The sequence below is a fragment of the Gouania willdenowi genome, unplaced genomic scaffold, assembly GCF_900634775.1.
Source record: "Gouania willdenowi unplaced genomic scaffold, fGouWil2.1 scaffold_228_arrow_ctg1, whole genome shotgun sequence".
NCBI lineage: Eukaryota > Metazoa > Chordata > Actinopteri > Blenniiformes > Gobiesocidae > Gouania > Gouania willdenowi.
In genome coordinates this window covers 153,472-174,947 of record NW_021144983.1, presented here as the reverse complement: position 1 = coordinate 174,947, position 21,476 = coordinate 153,472, and the positions used below count along the sequence as shown (strand labels likewise).

At 37.9% G+C, this 21,476-nt stretch overlaps 2 protein-coding genes across 6 annotated transcripts in view; both read left to right on the top strand.

Annotated features, from left to right (window-relative positions):
• The window catches only part of si:ch211-106h4.4 (MAM and LDL-receptor class A domain-containing protein 1), a 33,248-nt gene extending 26,455 nt beyond the window's left edge, over positions 1-6,793 (top strand). For all 4 annotated transcript variants that reach the window (XM_028441367.1, XM_028441368.1, XM_028441369.1 and 1 more), the window contains 9 exons: positions 779-997; positions 2,122-2,300; positions 2,669-2,906; positions 5,097-5,256; positions 5,327-5,441; positions 5,637-5,754; positions 6,269-6,365; positions 6,443-6,506; positions 6,586-6,793. In XM_028441367.1, the coding sequence (XP_028297168.1) occupies positions 779-997; positions 2,122-2,300; positions 2,669-2,906; positions 5,097-5,256; positions 5,327-5,441; positions 5,637-5,754; positions 6,269-6,365; positions 6,443-6,506; positions 6,586-6,687 (1,292 nt within the window). In that variant the 3' untranslated portion in view covers positions 6,688-6,793. The remainder of the gene's footprint in view (positions 1-778; positions 998-2,121; positions 2,301-2,668; positions 2,907-5,096; positions 5,257-5,326; positions 5,442-5,636; positions 5,755-6,268; positions 6,366-6,442; positions 6,507-6,585) is intronic.
• Positions 6,794-7,045: 252 nt separating this feature from the next.
• Positions 7,046-21,476, top strand: part of myripa (myosin VIIA and Rab interacting protein a) — a 30,301-nt gene continuing 15,870 nt past the window's right edge. For both annotated transcript variants that reach the window (XM_028441372.1, XM_028441371.1), the window contains exons 1-5: positions 7,046-8,032; positions 9,396-9,564; positions 14,079-14,300; positions 15,310-15,446; positions 20,657-20,737. In XM_028441372.1, coding sequence (XP_028297173.1) covers positions 9,440-9,564; positions 14,079-14,300; positions 15,310-15,446; positions 20,657-20,737 — 565 coding nt within the window. In that variant the 5' untranslated portion in view covers positions 7,046-8,032; positions 9,396-9,439. The remainder of the gene's footprint in view (positions 8,033-9,395; positions 9,565-14,078; positions 14,301-15,309; positions 15,447-20,656; positions 20,738-21,476) is intronic.

Here is a 21,476-nt window from a genome sequence, read left to right as displayed (position 1 = left end):
TGTACCTGTATTTATGTTATAGGAGTGTAAGAAAAAATCAATTTGGTGATATATTGCGATATTTCACAGCATGATTATCCCATGGATTCAAAAAAATGTCCAAATCATTTTTTTCGTTAAAAACATGAATAACAAGAAATAATTTAATTGCGCAAACATATGCATAGCACGTAAACTCCCGTTCACTACGGGTCAGTGAATGCATTTTAGCTTGGAAGTTGATTTTATTTTCATAAAACATACTGGGCACTTTTATAAATGTATGTGGTTACTTTTTTTTGAGAATTTGAGAACTTCACAGAACCAGAATCTGTTGTAGAAGCAAAAGTTTAACTTTTTTTAAAATAATGTAATTTGACACTGATAAACATACCTCTTGTTTTTGATTTTTGTACTTGAATTACAGTTAATTACCATTTACTTGTTCTTGCAAGTTTAAAAAAAAAAAATGTATTTCATACCATTTTGTACTTGTACAGGTGAAATTTGTAACTACTGATATTGTGATATATTGTGATGTATATCGTATTGTTTAGTATCGGAATATATTGTATCGTGAATCGTATTTAATAGTCAGATTCATGGCAATGCACACCTCCAGTATGTTATAAAAGTTGTCTCATCTTTCCTCTGATAGGGATTCACTCACAAACAAATGTCAAAAGTTTGTTTTTAACTGAACAATGGGTTTGTTGTCAAATGGTCATGTGACTTGAACTTTTTGCGTAATGCATTGTGGGATTTGGAGACAACTATTAACTGTGTTGTTGTCCTGTAGATGTGTGCGACTTCGAGGAAGGCAGCTGTAATTGGCAGCAGGAGACAAACGATGATTCTGATTGGCTGAGGAATTCCGGTGTCACATCCAACCCAAACACGGGACCTGCTGGTGACCACACCACGAGCACGCAGACTGGACATTACTACCTCCTGCCCTCCTCACCTGCTGACTGGGTCGGCCAAAGGGCTGCAATGTTCTCCCCATTGTACCCTGCAGGTCAGTGCGCCTCAGGGCCAGATAGTGGAATGACTGTGACATTCCCATTAAACCAAACACAAGATGTTACAGGGATTTGCTTTTAATTATCATCATCATTTTATTATTATTGTCTGCTTTCTTTATGCAATATTGTCCATTTTCATACGCATGGAAGCTTGAGATCAATTGCAGAGAACATGCAGAGAAAATGGTGTCAAACAAAAGTTTGTTTAATGCAAAAAAAAAAACAAAACTAGCTCAATACAAGCTAAAGGCGACCAATAAACTAAAGTTCTCCCTGGTAAAAATCAAACCAAATTCAGACGCTCAGTGCCATTGATGAGATAACTCGTAATTTGCGTTTTTTCACGAGGATTACTAGAAAACACCTTGGCGGAGGTCCCTCATCAATATCTAAGTTGTGGGGTGTTGTAGTGACCAACTGTGCCCTGAAGATGGCAGCAGTGCACCTTTAGATGAGAGATTAGCCACTGATGCTACCCAGCAAAGGAGAAAGAAGCAGTAATGAGGGAGATTATGGCGCTACGGGGTGATATTGTGACGTATCCATCAGCTCACAGCTCCACATACTAACACAGAACATGTGTGGACATGAGTAGATTATTGATAATCTTGCAATGGTGAGATAAAACCATCAACTAACCGGGCTAAACGGGTCATCGCTGTGTGTCGGGAGGAAGGGGGAGGGGGTGGGGGGTACAAAATACCCCCAGCCTGTGAGCCAGATAGCAAAATAATATTTGACATGTAGGAGGTAGCAGCGCACCTTTGGATGAGAGATCATCCATGCTCATCAGAGCTCAGAGGGAGAGAGGAAAGGCACACACTCGACCAGAAAAGTGGGAACACGTCATCAAATTGGAGCAAGGTGTTTGGGCTCACTCTGGAGTAAGAAAGGAGTAAATCACCCTCTAACTAACGATAGAGGGAATTAATGAAAAAAACACTTTGGGCATGTGTATAAAGCCCAAATAACACTTTATGATGTTTAAAGCATAGAAAAGTTGATTTAGCTTAACATGGGCCCTTTAATAAGGATAGTGAAAGGCAAACTCCTATCTCCTCTGGTGGCTTATGTACAGATCTCAGCAATACAATAACAGCGAACTCTTTGCCCTCAGCTCGAGGAACTTGCGTGCAGCTCTGGTACAACATGTTTGGCAGAGGAGTGGGAACTCTGAACGTCTACCAGCAGAGTGAGGAAGGAAGCAGAGTGTTACTTTTCTCTCAGACTGGAGACCAGGGCCGTCTATGGAGGTTCGGACAGGCTGCACTTCTGCCACGGCTTCAGCCTTACCGGGTAAGTTCCAGTATCTCTTTTGTTTTTTTATGTGCCCATTGGACAAACTTGAAATACAGTCAGGCACCGGATGGAAAATCACTTTTAACAACACAAATACATACAGACAGCTCCCTTTCATGGCAGTAAAGGTCTAAATTGAATAAAAACAAGTGAAATCAGACCTTATCTAGGACTGAAACAAAGGGAGTACACTGGGACAGAGAGATGGACACACATAACAAATTCATATTTTCCTTGTAAAATTCACCCAAAAATTGTTAAAGCTAACGAAATAGCATCAATATATACAGAGTACAGATGGATTCTTTCTATCTGCATCTTTGAGTGCAGTAACATCATCCCAAACCTTCCATCTTGTGTCCCAGATCGTGGTTGAAGGTGTGAAGGCTGGTCCCACTCAGGAGGGAGACTTGGCGTTCGATGACGTGCAGCTGACGGATGCTCAGTGTCCGCCTCACGGGTTCTGCGATTTTGAGACGGGCTTGTGCAGCTGGAGCAACGTGGGAGGAGGAATCGAGCAAGGAGACTGGCTCCTTGGAAGAGGAGACTCTACGAATCCCAACACCGGACCTGGTGTTGATCACACTACCAACTCTACACATGGTAAACACACACAGAAGACTCACACATACACCTTAGATTAGACAAGGGGTGTTCAACTCATTTCAGTTCAGGGGCCAAATGCGGACCAGTTTGACCTTAAATGCACCACAGATTTTAGATGGGGAAAAAGTGCAAATTCAACTTTAATGTGCACTGGTTTGCACTTCCACGTATAAATCAGTGGGCGTGCACTGTAGCTGTTCCCCCTCAACATTCTTGAAGCCAAAATACAGCGCTTAGGGGCGCTTCCATCTTTCAAGTTTGATGTAATTTGGAGCCAAAGTCTGTGCAGTCAGGTCCGGCGGGAGGAACCCTGGTAACACGCCCCGCCCATTTAGCGTACTGCCCTGATGAGTTAAGCAGCCTAGCTATGACAAGACCTTAAGTATTTTTCCCACTGGAAATTCTACCAACGTCTTGTTCAGATGATCAGATCATAGAGGTTAGTACTCAAAAAAGACAAAAACTTAATGGAAAAGTTTAATGTCGTCTCAGCTTTCCTTCACGACGTAACTGCTTATGGTATTCACAAAGATCCGCGGCTGTCAATCATTGTCATATGATGACAAATCCTGTTTTTTAACCTCAAATAACTTATTTAAAAACAAACACGTTGATAATAACTAATGATCGCAGCAGAGTTTAGATTTGGAAGAAAATTATGTGACGAGTATTTTAACTTTACAGTTTGACCCACATCCCATCTGTTATCATTGAGGAGGTGGGGTTTATGATCTATACTGAGGCCAATCAGCAGGGGGTGCTCTAAAAAGAAATGCTTCACTTCCCCGTGAGCGTGTGTCCATTCTTTTTACAGTCTATGGTATAAATGGTATATAAATGATAAATTATGTGACTATTGTCAGTCCCTGTTAGAACTTCACTTAAATATCCCTAATTTTGGGAATCTGGGGCAATTTCTTGGAATAATTTGATGAAAATTTGCCAGATTTTGGAAAAACTTAATTATTTTAACAATTTGAGATTAAAAATGACTGCCGTCATGTGATATATGAACTGGAAAACTGAGCTCTGCAAATGTAGTGGATTTTAATTGAATTTATGTATTTGGAGCAGCTGAAATATATACAGTGTAAGTTGGTCATTTACAAAATGTTTCATGTTTTTTCTATCACATTTACTTTTTCAAGGGGGCTGAATTTCATCTTCTAGTCCCTAGGTTTCCAAAGTGAGGTACGGGTACCCCCAGGGGTATGCAAATTGTCATAGCGGGTACATAAATACAAATAAAAAACGGCATGACAACATTGGAACATAGAATAGACCACCAGTCAGGAGCCTCCATGCATTGCCACAAATTACACAGGTAAAGTCCCCTTATGCAATCTGGCTGAAACAGGAAAAAAAAAATATTATTATGAATGAAACACAAATATGAAAATCAGTCAAACATTGCAGAATTCTGTTCATCCTCTCAACCTCACCCTTCTCATTAAAGTTGTAGTGAGTTGTATTTCACAGTTTCAGGCTGATGTATATGTTATATTATTGATAGGTGTTCAATCAACAAACGTTTAGTAGAATTATTTTTCCAAAAAAGAAAAAGAGATTGTTTCTTACTGAATGATGCCAGTAGGCTAAATAATTAAATAAATCAAACAAGTGATAATGTGTCTTCTTGTGTGCTTACAGATTATTATAGTTTTTTTTTTTTTTAATTATATACAGTATTATTCTTCTACAGGATTGGTAAAATTCAGGGACACGTTTCACTGTCGGGCGACAATGATTATGACATTACATTATGTTTTAAGTGTGCAGGAGTAGGGGGTACATGGTTGCAGGTTAAATGTTTGAAGGGGTACAGGACTGTGACAAATTTGGGGGCCACTGCTCGAGCCTAAAGGGCCGGATTTGGCCCCCGGGCCTTGAGTTAGACACATGTGGATTAGACTATCTGGAACCGGTAGACAAATTTGACCCTAAAGATGAAGATAAAATAGCTGCTTCTACTCAACATGCACATGCAAATGCTTTTTTGGGCTAGTCAGCCAATCACACAGCAGTAAATGTGATCGTATGTAAAATATTAAAAAAGAAACATAAATGCTTAGAGTTTAAAGGTTTTGACCTCACCCTACATTCAGTGTCTTCCATTCATTCCTGCTGAGTTGTCACTCATTGTTTGGCTATATCTTCAGGTTTAACCCCGCCCCCCTTTTCTCTTAGGTCACTACATTTATGTGGATAACTCTGTGGGCGAATGGGGGGACATGTCCTTCCTGGTGGGTGACGTGTTCCAGCCGTCCCTGAGAGGACACTGTCTTACATTCTGGTATCACATGAAGGGCGACCACGTGGGGACGCTCAAAGTCTACATCAACGACAGGTGACCCAGTCCCAAAGCCTGCAGAGCTCCGTTTACAGGACGTAATGATTGGCGTCTGCTTGTCCGACAGGGAGATGCATGCAGCAGGAAGTGAAGACGGAGCTCTGAAGTGGATCGAAACAGGAAACAAAGGAGACAAGTGGGAGACGGCCAGTGTGTCAGTAAAACATGACCAGGCATTCTGGGTAATGACAGACTTTAGATTTTGAATGTATTTCTGAAATAAAACAAAATATTGGTCAGGGTCATTTTCAGTGTTTTCTGTCCCAATTTTTTTTTTTACACGTGACAAAAAATAAATGCTAACCATTAGATCGTAATTATTGATATTTGAAATCATCCCTAATGTTCAGGTTGTTTTGTCTCTGTCTTTCTCCCAGTTTGTGTTTGTGTATCAGAGGGGAATGAACACAGAGGGAGATGTTGCTCTTGATGACATCACCATCGTCGACCACGGCTGCAACTGGGAGCCTCCCATCACAGCTCCTAATGAAAATGGTAGCGCCCTTATTACGCGTTCTAAAGCAACTGCTTCTCAATCTTTTTCTGTTGCGCAACCCCCCCCCCCCTCATACCCCCCATTGCAACATTTCTACAAAATGTGTTTAAAATGTAACCTTTGTTGAATAAGGGAAAACTTTTGACTTTTCTTCTTCAAAACTTATAAAAGTTTGATAAAAATATGCAATCAAACATCTTAGAAGAGGAATAATAAAGTTCTTAAAGTGCAAATAATGTATATATATTTGTCATTCTCAATGCAAGCAAGGATGTTACTTAGTATTATTATTATTTAAATATTTGTTTTCATTTTAAGGGGAATTTATTCAGCATCTATTCATATGTGTGACAGTAGGTGGTGGTGTTACACTAACATTAGAGTGAGTGTATGTGTGTGATTGTTTCCTAATCATATACAGTACTGTATGTGAGGTGATGGAGACTCAGTGCTCTGAAATAACCACAGGTGGGAATGTAAGTGTGTTCAACATGTGGTCTGCTGTCCCTGCAGATCCCGTATCCATCAGTATAGCAGTTTTCCTGTCTCTGCTGGCAGCAGTCATAATGCTCGTTTTTCTCTACATGCTGAACCGGAGCTGGAAGGCATGGTATGGTGAGGTGACTGTGCCACAAAAATACAATGAACAAAAATAATAATCCTTTGTTGTTATTTGTGTACTTTTAGGAACCTGCCAACTATTTTAAACGAGGAGATGGATCAGAGCTCTTCATTAAACATCGTTGACAAAGTAGCTGTTGTCGTCAAGTACAGTATATTGTCCGGGTTGTACAGTATGTATTAAATTATGATTTGTTTTTTTTTTGCAGGTTTCAGAAGGTGGAAGTGGTTCAAACTTTTCTTTCCTCAACAAACTTTATGATCCATCACCGCAGACAACAGATGATGTTGTAACTTCAACAGACGCTTAGACGGTTTCTTTTAATGTTGATGAAAATATAAAACAATGAAATGTCACTAACGTTCCACTAGGAGTGAGTGAGTAATAGATACCATTAAATATGTTTCTGCATATTCCATGATGTTCATTTCTTTTGAGTTACGATGACATCGGTGAGAATAAAAAAAGTGAATTCATTTCTGTATCATTGCAAAACACTCATCACAAATAATAAAGTTTTTAAAGCAGAAGAGTAGAGGGTGTTTACAAAGCTGCTCTTCATTTTCACAACTCTACAATTTCAAAAGTTCAATAATTTCTGTTTTAGGGCCCTCTCTGTGTAAACGTTATGTGTTTGTTTCAGGGCTGTGAATATTAGCAAATACATTTTTTTTGGTGTTATTTTCTCTGTGTTAATTTGTTAGAAAGTTAACTTTAACTATTGAAATGTACAAGACAGGGAAATGTTGACCAAATACTAAAAATGTTGAATTGGAGAGCATAACTATATACAAAAACAGAACATTAATTATTAAGTTATGTGTTTTTGTATTATTTATTATTTAAAATAATGATTGAGCGATATCAGATATTTATCTTTTCTATTACATCTACAGAATCAATTTGCAGAAGCCTGAAACACTTCCACACTGTGAACAATATAGAGAATATTGGTGCACCATTAATATTGTTAGTTGTAGTAGAAAAAAAATAATAGTAATTTAAAACAATCCTAATCAAATTCTGATTGACAAATGTCACTGACACATTAGAAACATTTATAAAAATGATTTATTTAACATAGAAAACAGACTAAATCCAGAATTTTAATTTTAATTTCTGGATTAAACCTTGTAGTTCTTAAAGCAAGTGTAAACCACTGTAGCACAATGAGTTTATTCAACAGCATCATTTACAGAAGTGTATCTTATATATGTAAATAATTAATCTATTAAATTTATATTGATTGATATTTTAATCTCCAATCTATCCCTGGTATGAAAACACTAGATTTGGACTTTATCGCGTTTCCAACGTCGTTGCCAAATTGGGCGTTTCCCCGCTTCGGGGCGATTTAAGCATTGTTTGCTGACGCAGAAATCATGGAGCGCTATTAAATTCTTATATTTATGCTGTTAAATGTATGTGCTAATTATTCTAAATGGGAGTTATTTCTACTGAGTTTGAGCGGGAATTAAAAACCTGTATCTGGCAACACAGACCACTACGGTCTCTGTGTGAGGCAGCTGCTTTTCCGCTTTCCTCCAACATTTACAGATTACAAGTGTTTCCTCGTCACAGCCCAGATCACTTCCTTCAGGAAAATGAAAATCTATTTTCTGTTCTGGCAACTTTGTCGGTGTTCCCTCACAGCGGTGAGTTTATTATTTCTCTTTCAATGTGTTTCATTTGTGCTATAGTTGTTAAACTGGTATTTGTTGGCTATTACAGAAAGTGTATTTTGTGTAATGTTGTGCTTTAGGAAATATTTTCTACTCGGGAATTTTAATGCATTAAAAACATATTGATCATTTGTTTTTAATGCAAATAAAATCCCCTGATTTCTTTATTTCTGATTGATTCCAAAGTGCTTCTTTCACTGTTTGACGACAAAATCCTGCAGATTTAACTCCAAACAGTATTTCTTTGTTTGGTGCCTTTTTTAATATATTTACAAAAATAAAGCAAATGTTTAATTTCAAGTTAAATTTTTTTCTCAGTTTCACCATGCTGACCAGAGCAGCCCAAGGAAACTCAAAATTAAATCATTTCTAGATCCACGCACTTTGTGGCAAGGTTGACTGAATAATTTAAATAAACATTTCATTAGAAGAGAAATTTGTAAAAAAAAAAAAAAAAAAAAAAAATCTGAACAAAGGGTTTAAGTGTGCTTTCTTTCATTGTATGTAACCGCTTATCCTGTGTAAAGAGTTGATGTAGCCCAGCCAAACGTATTTGGGTTGACAGATACGGCCTAGCTTAATCTAAAGTGGGCCAAATTCAACATTACTGTATCGATGTAAAACTATCATTTTGTAAATATGTCTTCAATTGAAAAAAAAAAAAAAAAAAAATCTGTGATTGCTTTCAAGTACAAAAAAAACTCCTTCAAGTACAAAAACACAATTCTACAACAACGGGAAAACTATAACATGCCTTTTTGCACACATTTTCAGCTTTGCAGATTCAGATTATACCAAAACCCTGTTTTGTATTGTGAAGGATACATGTTTCGTTGTATGTGCACAACGTGCTGTACTGGTTTAATAGGTATGTTTCTTATTTGCAAAAAAGAAAACATACATTAGTTTGTGAGTGATATTCTGGATTTGTAAATCACGCTAAGTTTGTTTTGTGAATCGTTGGGCATAAGTAAAACTATACTCCATACTACACTGGGAATATTTACATGAAATTGTTTTAGAAATGACTGTGAGTTCTGTCAAACAATGTGCATCAAAGGTTATTGCAATGTTTTAGTGATGAGCAGAGGGAAAACTATAAGCCCCCTTTTATTTACAGAGCAGTTTCATTGGAGTTTGGGGGACTGAGACACAAAACTGGAGCTGTTTTACATCACGATTTACGTTTTTGCTGTTATATTTAATTAGCTTTTTTAATGGTATGGAAACCAGTTGATCATGTCTCAAACCTTTAATCCCTGCACTGAGAGGCAAGTGATGCTAAGTTGACTCTTGTCTTTTCTCTCTAATATTCATGCATGTTTCTGTGTTGTAGATGAAAACCAGCTGAGTGCTCGTCCAAGCATTTGAGTGACAGTCATGGTGTCAGCGGCGATGGGAAAGAAACTGGATTTATCTGGACTGACAGACCATGAGGCGGAACATGTGCTGCAGGTGGTGCAAAGGGACATGAGGCTCCGACAGAAAGAGGAAGAACGACTCAGGTAGCAACGTCTCTCAATATAGTGGTGGGAACGCCTGTGTGCGGCTTAATATATCCTCTAATAAGCCACTTTGAAAGTCCTATCAACACTTTTCTGGATCTACTTCTGAACTAAGCTGCAAAAGACTCTGTAACAAAAAATCTGAGACTTGATAAAACCATGACCATACCATGATGTAGATTTTTGAAGTACCAGTATGTACACTAGTCATACCCAGCCGCTCCACGATGCACCTAAAATCGTCCTGGGACCCTGCTTCAAGCTAAAAATCAAACATTCCCTTTTCAAAATAAAAGCATCTCTTCTTGACTGTCATTAGTTATTAGAAAGAAGGGATGTAACGATTCACTCAACTCCCGATACGATTCGATTCACGATACTGGGTTCACGAAATGATTCTCTCACGTTTTATTTTACAAAATGGGACTGTAGACAAAATTTTTAAAATACTGTACTATTTTCCTTTTATTTTTCATTGTCAAAACAATTCCTTGATAAACAATTCAAAACAATGCAATTTAACTAAAAATAAATCTTGAATGAAATAAATAAAGGAATAATACAAATGAAAATGAAGCCTATTAATTTAAATTCTGGTTCTATAATAAACAATGCAAAACTGCAAAATAGTTCCTTTTCTTTTAAAAGTGCAACTGAAAATGTATTTTGTGCCTTAACAATTAGACTTAAAAAAAAAAAAAAACCCGTGATTACACTGATTTACGTCATATTTGTTTGGACCAGCAGAGGGCGCTGGTAACACAGTGGTCGGTTGGCATGCAGATATCTTGCAGTGAAGAAGATAAGCTATGCTAGCAGACAGAGCTAATAGAAAAACGTGACTTTTACAGATATTCAAGTAATATTACAGATATTCTTTTGGTGCTAAAGGGGTAATGAATCATTTATTAACATATTTAAGAGTAGAAGGCAGCCAGAAAGAAACTATTAGCAGACTCCGCCCGCCGCCTACACTTGTGGTTAAAAAAAGTACTGCGATTCAATTTTCAGAAAATCGATATCAACCGTGATACCTATGAATCGATTTTTAACTGCCTTACGAATAATCGTTACATCCCTATTAGAAAGTATCTGTTCGTACCGTACGGTTGTCGTACAGACAACCCCCGGTGCTATTGGTATGTTTACCAAAGTACGCGTACGTAGCGTCTTAGGGTTAGGTTTAGGTTTATGTTACAACTCTATATCGCAACATTTTTTTGGGTTAGGGTTAGTTTTACGGTTAAGTTTAGTTTTAGTCACGTGACCGAAACTGGCCAATGAGGGGAGCTGCGTACTGATAGACTGTCAGTAAATTGATACGGCAACCGTACGGATAGCCACTGCCTAGTTTTGAACACTTTTGTAAATAGGGCTCTTGTTTTGAAGTTAACCGGATGTTTAGTGAGTAGCACAATGGCGGGTCTCTGAAAAATACATGTTGATATTCTAACTGGACACTTTCTCACTTAAATTGTTTTCAGAACTTTCAAAGGTGGCGAATTAACGGAGATATTGAGCCTCAGTTTTCTTTCGGGTTTTGTCGTTGTACGTTCGAAATGTATCTTTGGAAATTTTACAGTATACTTCAGTGGGAACTGTCTTTATCCTAATCCTCTTAACCATACTTATAGTATTTAGTAGACAGTATATACTCATTGAGTTTGTGGTGCTGCATAGTACAGAATATTTAGCATTAATTCATCGTAACATCTTATCTTACATCCAACAATAGGGGACGCCAATTATCAGTTTGGTCTGCCTGTTTTTTTTTTTTTTTTTTACTATTTACCGACCCAGAAAGATCAACAAATTCTCTTTAAATTACATTTTTAGATGAAATTGTTTGGAGTTTTTTGGTGAAAAGTATTCCCTACATTTATTTTATTTTACACAGAATTTGTCTATTTCAGTGATAAACTGTGATGCTATGTAACATATCATGGCACTTTAATGTATGCGTAGCTTTAGCTTTATACTCAAAGTAGTTCCACAGGGAAAAAATGCAGCTTTTTTTTCCCCCTGCATCTCTGCGACCAAAACAGACTCAACAGGAAGTAAAACCCTTTCCTGCTTCTTGGCGGCTTTTAAAACACAACAAAAACACAGTTGTTTGATCCAGAGCCAGAATTGTACAGAGTAGAGCAGTGGGAAGGGTTTGACATTTGAATTTAATAAAGATATGCTTTTCTAACCTAAGACCCTTTGTCATGTATTATTCATAGTCACACCTCGTGTTACAGGATATTGTTATATTACTTTATCAGTCATAAAAAAGACACAGAAGCAGAAGGATGTTCATTACTGTGTATGTTTTTGTTTATTAGTGTCTGATCTGGAGTGACGGCCATTGTGATCAGCATGTGCCTCAACATCTTTATCCATGCTTGAATTTCTTGTCGAGTCCTTTTTTAAATTGAAGAATTTAGTTTAATCTCCACGTGAAAAGATTTAGGTTGATTTAGCTGGACTTTGGCCTCCTCCGGCCTCAGTAAGCATGAGCAAGGCGCTTATGTACGGCTAAGCTTATCAGTGTTGGACAATGCTGATTTTACTCCGAGTGTGTGTGGCACACCAAGTCCTGTTTAACCTCCTTACTGTAGATTTTTAATGAAGCCTATTCACATCGAGGTGTCCTAACACAGATATTCAGGCTCTGATCCATAAAAGTGTTCCACATACTGTACATCAGGTGAAGGCTCCAGTCCTAACTCTAATATTTGTCCCTGTGAATGAGAACTGATTCAGAGCTATTGCTTATATACACATTCATCCCTGTTGGTGGGTCTGAGTCACTTGGGCCGTGGCATCCTGGATGTTTAGGCTCCTCCTCCTAAGAACAAGTGCCTAAATATCCAGCTCAGAGTGTTAAGAAGGTCTCGCCCCAGATTTTGAATACAAACAATTAAAGCTTTGGCAAATATTTTCCAGTCATTCAACCAAATATCAAGTGTTTACGAAAAGAATATGATGTTTTAATGTGATGCAATCAAAGAAACAGATTAATAAAAAAACTTTCATAGAGCAAATAAAGAAAAATCTATGTTTATTGTTTAACATTATCATTAAATGTATCACATTACGTTACACCCCAAAGCAGACAGGGGCAACTGGTGGTCTGTGGGCCATATGTAGCCCCCAAACAAATACACATAACAACAACAAAAACAGACAAAACAACAATTTGATTAAAAAACACACACAATAAGACAGAGAAATGTACAAAATGTCTCCAAAAACACAGAAAATGACTCCCAAAACAGACAAAACTACACAAAGGGCATGTGCTACGAAGCTGGATAAGTATATACAGGATATTTCTCCATTAACCAAACATTCTCCATCAGAGAGTTCCTGTCCTACGAAGCGGGATATAAATACGTTCACTTAGGCAGGGCGTTTGAGCCTGTCTACATGCGTGCTCCAGTGGAGGCTTTATCAGCTGACTAATAGAGATCAGATAAAAGTCAATATCTTTTGTATAAGATGTCATCTGTAAATGAAAGGATGCATCGATGCCTAAACAATCTCTCTTTCTGTCAGCTGTCAGATCAGATCCATGCAGCAACGTGTGCAGAGAATGGTCCACCTATTCTTGGGCAGGTCCTTTTCACAACAGAACTAATTGGTCAGGAGGCAGGAGTTAACTTTCATATATCACTCATATCTTAGCCACAACAAAACCTACTCCCGACCAGGTTAGCCATTCAGCCTAAGTTACCATGGTGATTTAGCCCCTTAAGAAGTTAATCAGCATCGTAGTACAGGACAAATGGAAGAAATCTTGGAAGTTAGCGATATCCAGCTTCAAAATACAGGCTCAATATGATTTAAAACACACAAAACAAAAGAAAAATACACTAAATGACTGCAAAATTAGAACCAAAATACACAAAATAGGTCTAAAAACACCAAAAATTACTACAAAGACCCTTGGTATTAATGCTTAGACTGGCCATTATTTATGCCCATAATAAAAAGAGCTAAATCGCAACTCATTAGAATTAAAACCGTTTTAAAATCACCCAACAAACAAACAAACAAACAAACAAACAGCCGTCTGGTTTAACTACCTGTTGTTCTTGCTAATTCATGTTTCAGAGTTTCTTGACTTGTCTTGTGGAATTATTTACAGAAAAGCTTTTAGTTAACTGGATTTTAATTTTAATTTATCCTTTAATGTTGCGGTTTTTATGATGTTTATGCACTCTTGTTTTATTATTCTATTGTGTTGCACTTGTACTTTTACCACAACTCTGTACAGCACTTTGTGATTTTATCTGCAAAAAGCGCTTTATAAATAAACTACTTACTTGCTTAAAGCAGAGGAACAGTGTATGTTAGTCCTGGCTGTGATAATCATCCTGTGCAACACATTAACATGGTTTTATCTGCGTCCTCTCCTCATGCTCACCAGCACATGCACACACACACTTATGACTATGTATGACTCCTCTCCTTGTCTCTGAACATATATTTCTGAGTCTCTCTCTCTCTCTCTCTCCTCCCTTCAGTGAGCTCAGGCAGGAGCTGGACGATGAGGGCAGCCGCTGCCTCCTGCTGTCACGTCAAAGCTGCTTCAACGTGCGCTGCTGCATCCGCTGCTGCTCACCCTTCACCTTCCTGCTCAACCCTAAACGCCAGTGCCGGGACTGCCGCTACAACGTCTGCAAGGCCTGCTGCATCTACAACAAGAGGGACAAAGCCTGGCTGTGCTCCGCCTGCCAGAAGAGCAGGTAAGAAGCGCTTTGGAGTAAGTGAAGGATGACAGGCTGAAAGTGACGTCAGAGGGTTTAGGGTCTGACTCCACTATGCTGCTGGTAAGATGGATTTAGTGTGTGTGTTTCATACAACACAGTCACTAAGATAAAGGACTAAATCATTCCCCTCAGGCTCTTTTATATTTGCTTTGATGCAACATGACGGGGAGGAGCAGACTGTGGGTGATGCAAAGTTTTAGAGGGCATGGGGCAACATAAGATAGATTCATCTGGTATTCAAGCAAAGGTTTGTTTTTTTAAAGGTGTTCAATCATGTGTATTTATGGAGGTTTTATCATACCAAAGAGCAACTCCGTGCTCCACAAGAATACATGTACGCTTTCATACATTAAAGACTGTTGCTATAGTTCCAGACCCAGACCCCAGACAAACCGGACTATAGTTCCGGCACTTCCTAACCTATTACTTTCTAACCCTAACCCTAACATGGATTGACGCTTAAAGCTGCTATTCGGAGTTTCTGAGAAACGCCTCGATGTCCCGCCCTAAACAGCTTCACTTCCTTCTACTGCCTCTCCCAATCTACCAGAAGCCACGCCTCTACTTTTCTGCATCACGGAACATAATAATGTCCCATCAGGTCGCATTGATTTACTGTAGGTCTGTGAGTCAGGTAAGAGCCAAAATCATATTTACATGTTTGCTGTTGTGGCGCGCGACCTTGTTTCCGTGCACAGATCCGCATTCACTTTGATTGACAGTCTCAAAAACAGGAAGTCGAAGCCTATTGGCTGGGTGCCCTCGTCGATCATTACCATTTGTATAGGGGTCCATAGGACGAAGGAGGGACTTATATACATTAATTCATATGAATGACCACCGGCAGTAGACCATAGTAAAAAACTAGTTAGGTATTTTTTTCACATTTCAAAAGAATCATACATAAACATAGATTTCTCAGAAACTCCGGATATCAGCTTTAATGCCTCTGCACTGAACTGAGCTGGTCTTATGTCTCTTTTAGGTTGTTAAAGACTCAGTCCCTGGAGTGGTTCTACACCAATGTGAAGAGTCGCTTTAAGCGCTTTGGCAGCGCTAAAGTGCTGAAGACTCTCTATAGGAAACACCTGGCGGAGCACAGCGCCCTCTCAGAGCTCACCGGTAAGCTTCTGCAGTGGGATTGGTTCACTGATGCAGCTCAGTGCATGGAGAATCCACACATGTATTTATTTTTGCTGTTTCATAATTCTGATTAATGCAAATTAGGAATTAAGAAGCACGTTGTGAAAAAGCATCAAGCTCTTGGTTGATCATCTCGCATAACTTGAGCAGATTACCGTGGCAGCTTCCAACTTCCAAGAATATTCATGTTTGTTTGCCTTGGTGGACATTTCTGTGCATCACAGATCTCATTTGATCGTGAAAAGAAGCCACATGCATGGTAGATGTTTGCATAGCTGAGAAAAACTTAAAAAAAACTGTCCAGGTGTCTGTTGGGTCTCAAAAATGCCTAGATACGATCCTTGGGGTGGAAAGAAGTTCTTGAGCAGCTTGAGAAGTTCAGGTTGCTGATGGCACAAGGCATATTCCACCCAGTTTGCATGTTCTCCTTGAGGATGGGTTTCTTTCCAGATTGTTCGCTTCATGCCTGTAATGTGTAGAGAGGAGGATGCTGGGAAAGACATGCAGAGAGGAGAGTCAAATCACCTCTGTTGCAGATCATAAAGTAAATAAATAAACAAGAACAACAAAGGTGTGCAGCAAAAACTAAACTGAAACTCACACTGTACTTCAGCATGCAACAGATCTGCAGATGGCGAGAAAGTAGAAAGGCAAACCAGTAAACTCCCTGTGAAAGGCCACTTATTAAAGCAGCTGGGCAGCTGCAGGAAAAGGTGAGATGATGACCAAATTAATGAATGACCCAGAAACACAGAGTAACTAAAACCAGTCCCTAACCCTGAAACAAAGCCAATAATTGACAGTGGCCACATTTACATGATAGCTTTAATTCCTCTTTAAAGTGTAATAAAAGTTAATTCTTCTTTAACCTGACCTTGTAAACAGTTAATTCCTAATGCTAATTTAATTCCGAAATTAAACTTAAATCCAAATTAAGTGATTGGTTAATTCCGATTTTAGATAATTCCTCTTTCTTGTAAACACTTAACTTGGTTAAAGCCGTTTTAGGTTAATTTGGATCGTTTTGCCGGACTTGTGGCGGTGACGCACGGTGATGACATAATCCAAGATGGCGGCGGCCCGGACTCCACCCGAGACTATTTAATAGAAGCCTTAAAAGACATGGATATAGTGAAAAGAGTGGATGGACGGAGGCATAAACATGCAGACTTTCACATGGACTTATTAAACACACACGGCACTAGGACCTGGAATAAATGCACATGCTGTAATATCACCAGTTTATCATTTTACCTGTTGGTAGAGCTACTATCTTTACCAGGGAGCAACTATTCATTCCTGGTGATTGTTTTCCAGAGGTTTACTGGGCTTTTTACTGGTGACTTTCGAGCTGCTGCTTCAAAATTACAATCAAAATAAAAGTGAAAACTGATGTGTGGTGTTCTGTGTTATAGCAGACAATAAAAGGTTTGTTGTGTGTTTTTCCCAATAGACGTGATACGTCACGTTCGCCCCCTGTCCAATCAGAGCCTTCCCAACCCCCAGACCTAAAGCGGAATTATCCAAAGCCGAATAAACCGGTTTTCCATGTAAATCTCAATTTAGGAATTACTATTTCCATGTAAACACGAAGCAGAACACTTTAATTTCCGAATGATTTAATTTGTAATAACTAATTCCGAATGAAAAAACATCATGTAACCGTGGCCACTGAGTGAAAGGGTTTTTCTTCTCCTAGTTCCTTGTGAGCACCAACAATCTTTCTTTTGTTTTCAGGATTCGGAGATTTTGTCTGTTTTATCGTTACAGCCTAAGCCCAAGCTGATGGTTTTATATACTGTGTGTAAAATGGGAAAATAACCTCTTTCTTTAAACTCAATGACAAAGCACATCATTACATAACAGTGTTGTATGCTGTGGTTCATCCAAAATGTCAGTTCCCAAGGGGGGGACACTTGGAGATCTTTGAATTTATTAATTAAAAAAAACACAAGTCGTTTTTTTGATGATACTGTATATAGCAGATATACTGTATACCGGGTGGCAGCCCCAAGCAAACAAAAACTCCAAAAACACATCAAATTACTCTGAAAAATATGCCACACAATAAAAATACATTAATTAAAATGACTCCAAAAACATACAAAACAACAAAAACACACACAATTATTATTTATTATTAAGAAAAAAAATCCAACAGCACACATAATAATAATAATAAAGCAAAAAAGAACTCCAAAAACAATAAACGAGACAAAAAAAATTAATCACAGAATAATACACTGAAAAATTCCAAAAGCAAGCAAAATGATCAAAATAATACAAAAATTGGGGAAAAAAACCCCACACATAACAAAAAAACATACAAAAAAAGACTCTAAAAGCTAAAACAGACGCAAAACAACAAAAACGCACAAATCCTTTGTACTTTTCTGTATTATAAAGTTAAGATTGATCATTATTCTGAATGATGACATGAATGTTGATATTGTGGCCCTCAGTTCAGATAAAATCACATTTTTGTGGCCTGTCACGGCAAATTTGCGGTTGACCTCATTTGGAGACATGATTTATTGCTCTGGTTGAGTGATGGAGTCCAGGCGAGGCATTGATGATTTTATAAAAAAGGTTTATTATAAAACTAAATAAAAAGGAGTACAAAGATGGACAAAATTAGTGACCGCCCCGGGCGGACGTCCGATGATCGAGTGGCCCACAGTTCTAACTCATCACGTATATTCCCCCTCAGTCCCCCTCCCTCCTCCCCCAGGAGATAAAGAGGACAGAGGAGGTGAAAGAAGAGGGTGAAAAGAGACAGTTTCTTCTTTAGGTCAAAACAACCAGTTCTCTGGTATCTCCTGATTGTCGTGAGTGTTGGAGGTGTGTGCGTTGTATGGTGTTTGTGTGTATGAATGGATGTGTATTGGGTGTGTATGTGTGACTATGTGAGTGTGTGTAGGCATGATGCCACTGTGTCTGAGGGATAAGATGTGTTTTGGGAAGCTGACCTCGAGAAGAGAGCAGAAAACATGAGACAGCAGAAATGAAAAGTCTCAACTTAAAGCCTTAAAAAGAATAAGGTCTATGAGTAAATGTGTTAATAAACATAACTAACAATTTTTGCCCTGACAGGCCCCTGCGGTGTTAACAATTGCCCATTTCTACCTAGTATATGGAAGTCACACGTCAAGTTTTTGGTGGAGTGATTTAAAATGAAGTGTGTTCCTCCTCCTCATTCCTGTGTGTATTTATTCAGATATGATTGTAAAGTGTGATTTGACTGAAACAACGTTGGATTTCAGGGCTGTGCGTGTCTGGTGATGCAGAGGTCATTGTTTGCAGATGATTGCACAACTGTGCATGTCCCCCGTGGGAGGTACGATGATGTGCAGCGGCTCATCTGACGTTAGCAGCACACGCACACACTGAATATTCTGAATATTATCATACAGTTTTATTTGGATGTGTGATTAAAAACTTGGCGAGGATTTTATATTGTGGCGGTAATTTGGATGTGGTTTCTAGAGAGCTGTGAAATGATGCTGGAAATCATCCTTTGATGGAAAAAAACAGCTGAAGATCAAAGTCACCCTGAGCAATTTATTCTGTAGTTTAGTTATTTTAACACATTCTGACAGCATTGAGCACCATCACTAAAGGCTGAGGCGGTTTTTGTCTTTATTTGAAATACATTTACGTTATTCTTTCATTCTAAAACAAGCATGTGCAAAAATGTGTGAGGTCAAACTGTCATTGAGCGAAATGGATTCCTCTTTTTAAATGTTTATTCATTATTTATTTTATTTGTTTCTTTTATGGAGAAAATTTACATTAATGAACATCTATTTTAGCAGCAATAGATGTAAATATTTAGCATTTTTAAACCAAGTCAAAATGGTGTATATACCCACTTACCCATTTTGTATGTATGTTTACCTAACCAGATATATTGTGGAACAAGTAATGAATAGTTTAATGAACTGAAAGATGAAAAAAACACTTTTGATTAGGAATTAAATTCATGATTCTGGGGATGCGAACCATGCCACATTTTTATTTGTTAATGAATAGATCCCTAATTATGACGAATTTCTGTGAGGATGATGTATTATATCATCTCATTGATATGTAATAGGAGTCTAAATCAGAAGCCACTGATATTTCTATGTAGGAAAATACCTGGTTCTTTGTCTTACTATGGGCTATATATTTTGTTAAGCGCACTGAAATGGCTTTGTTGTTATTTGCGCTATATAAATAAAGTTCAATTGAGTTAAAAAGCAATAGTACTGTTAGTTTGTGGCGAATGTATCAAAAAATTAGCTTAAAAGGGAACCCAATTATTTTTAAATTAATTGGTAAATCTTTACGAGTACCTCCTGCAAATGTGCTCCTGTACCCCTAGGGGTACAAGTACCTCTGTTTGAGAACCACTGCTGTACAGGGTATTCACGCCTCTCATTCAATATAAGCTGAAGACGGGCACCAGCAGAATGAGCAGACCCTCACAACCATCAATGCATGAAGAAGTGCGTATAGAAGATGGATAAATAGACGTATCACTTATCCTCTGCGTTACAGTTTATGGTCTTATTTAGGTCACTTCTAGTTTTTCTTGTTGAGCTCATAATATCTTCAGGGTTTGCCTTATGGGGAGATGCTACTGGTTTATCACAGTGAATGATGGGATGCTGGACAAACCCAGTTTAAAGCTGTTTGACATTTTGCTCTGCAGTGAAGCCTTGAGCTGGGGTCGACTCCACGTACACAGTAATGCCACACATGACTTTGGTCTAAAGCTCTTACATAATCACAGATGACCACATCGTTACATAATTATCCACAAGAAATAATCAAAAATGGCTCAAAGTTTTGAGGACAAAGCACATGGTTGCCTGTGTGTTTCATCTTTGAATTTGACGACTTTTGATTACAGCGAATTGCACAAAAACAATTAAAATGTTCACTATTTTTCTGTTAAGTCACAACTGTTTTAAGGTCATGTCAAGGTCACGGCAGAAGACTTAATGAAAACGAGATCAATTTCACATTAAAATGGCATTTGCATCTCAATATTTCCTCATCTTTCCCATCCTCCTTCAAAATAAAAGCTTTTCTTTACTTTAAGATTAAGTTTAAGGTTCATTTCATGTCTATGTTTTGTTTCTGTATTTTTCACATAACGTGAAATGTGTGTGTGTGTTTGAAATGTGTGTGTGTGTTTGCAGAGGGCAGCGGCTGCGAGGAGAGCATCTGCAATGAGGGCAGCGTCTGCGGGAGCGACTCGACCTTCTACAGACAAGCTGAAGGTCACCGTGCACTTTGTCACACACAGTGTTTGTTTTACACACAGCACTCACTCTGTACTTGTGGCTATTCTTGTAGCATCACAACTAACACACTTTGAAATATTGAATACCCAAGTTTATTATTGTTTTATTATTTTATTGTTATTACATTATTTATTATTATGTCATTTGAGATGGGGTTTTTTCTGCTCTTATTAGAATAAAATGAGCAGCTAATCAAATCTCCTCAATTTATTATAACATATGACAACACCATATGAGTCCTGAATGTCAGTTACTTTTATTTGCACTGGTCATAAATATATATATATATATATGTATATATATGTATATATATGTATATATATATATATATATATATATATATGTATATATATATAGAGAGAGAGAGAGATGACACGTTTGATGTTCTAATGCAATGCAATATCCTATATAATAGATATTCTATATTTATATGATTACATTTATAATATACTCTATAATACTATATTCTTCAATATTGGTATGTATTATTAGTGTCAGAATATTTATAATGATTATATGATGATATACAATGAGATAATGTGTTAAAAAATAAGATTTACTATATACAGTAGGTGAATACCACTGCTTTTGAACACCACTGCATTGTTAAATATGTATCTTTACTGCCACACTGTAGGTCTTGCATATTGTTAAATAACCCCAAACGATTCTTTAATATGATGGATTTGATGGTCGTCCTGAAGTTGGCTGCTGC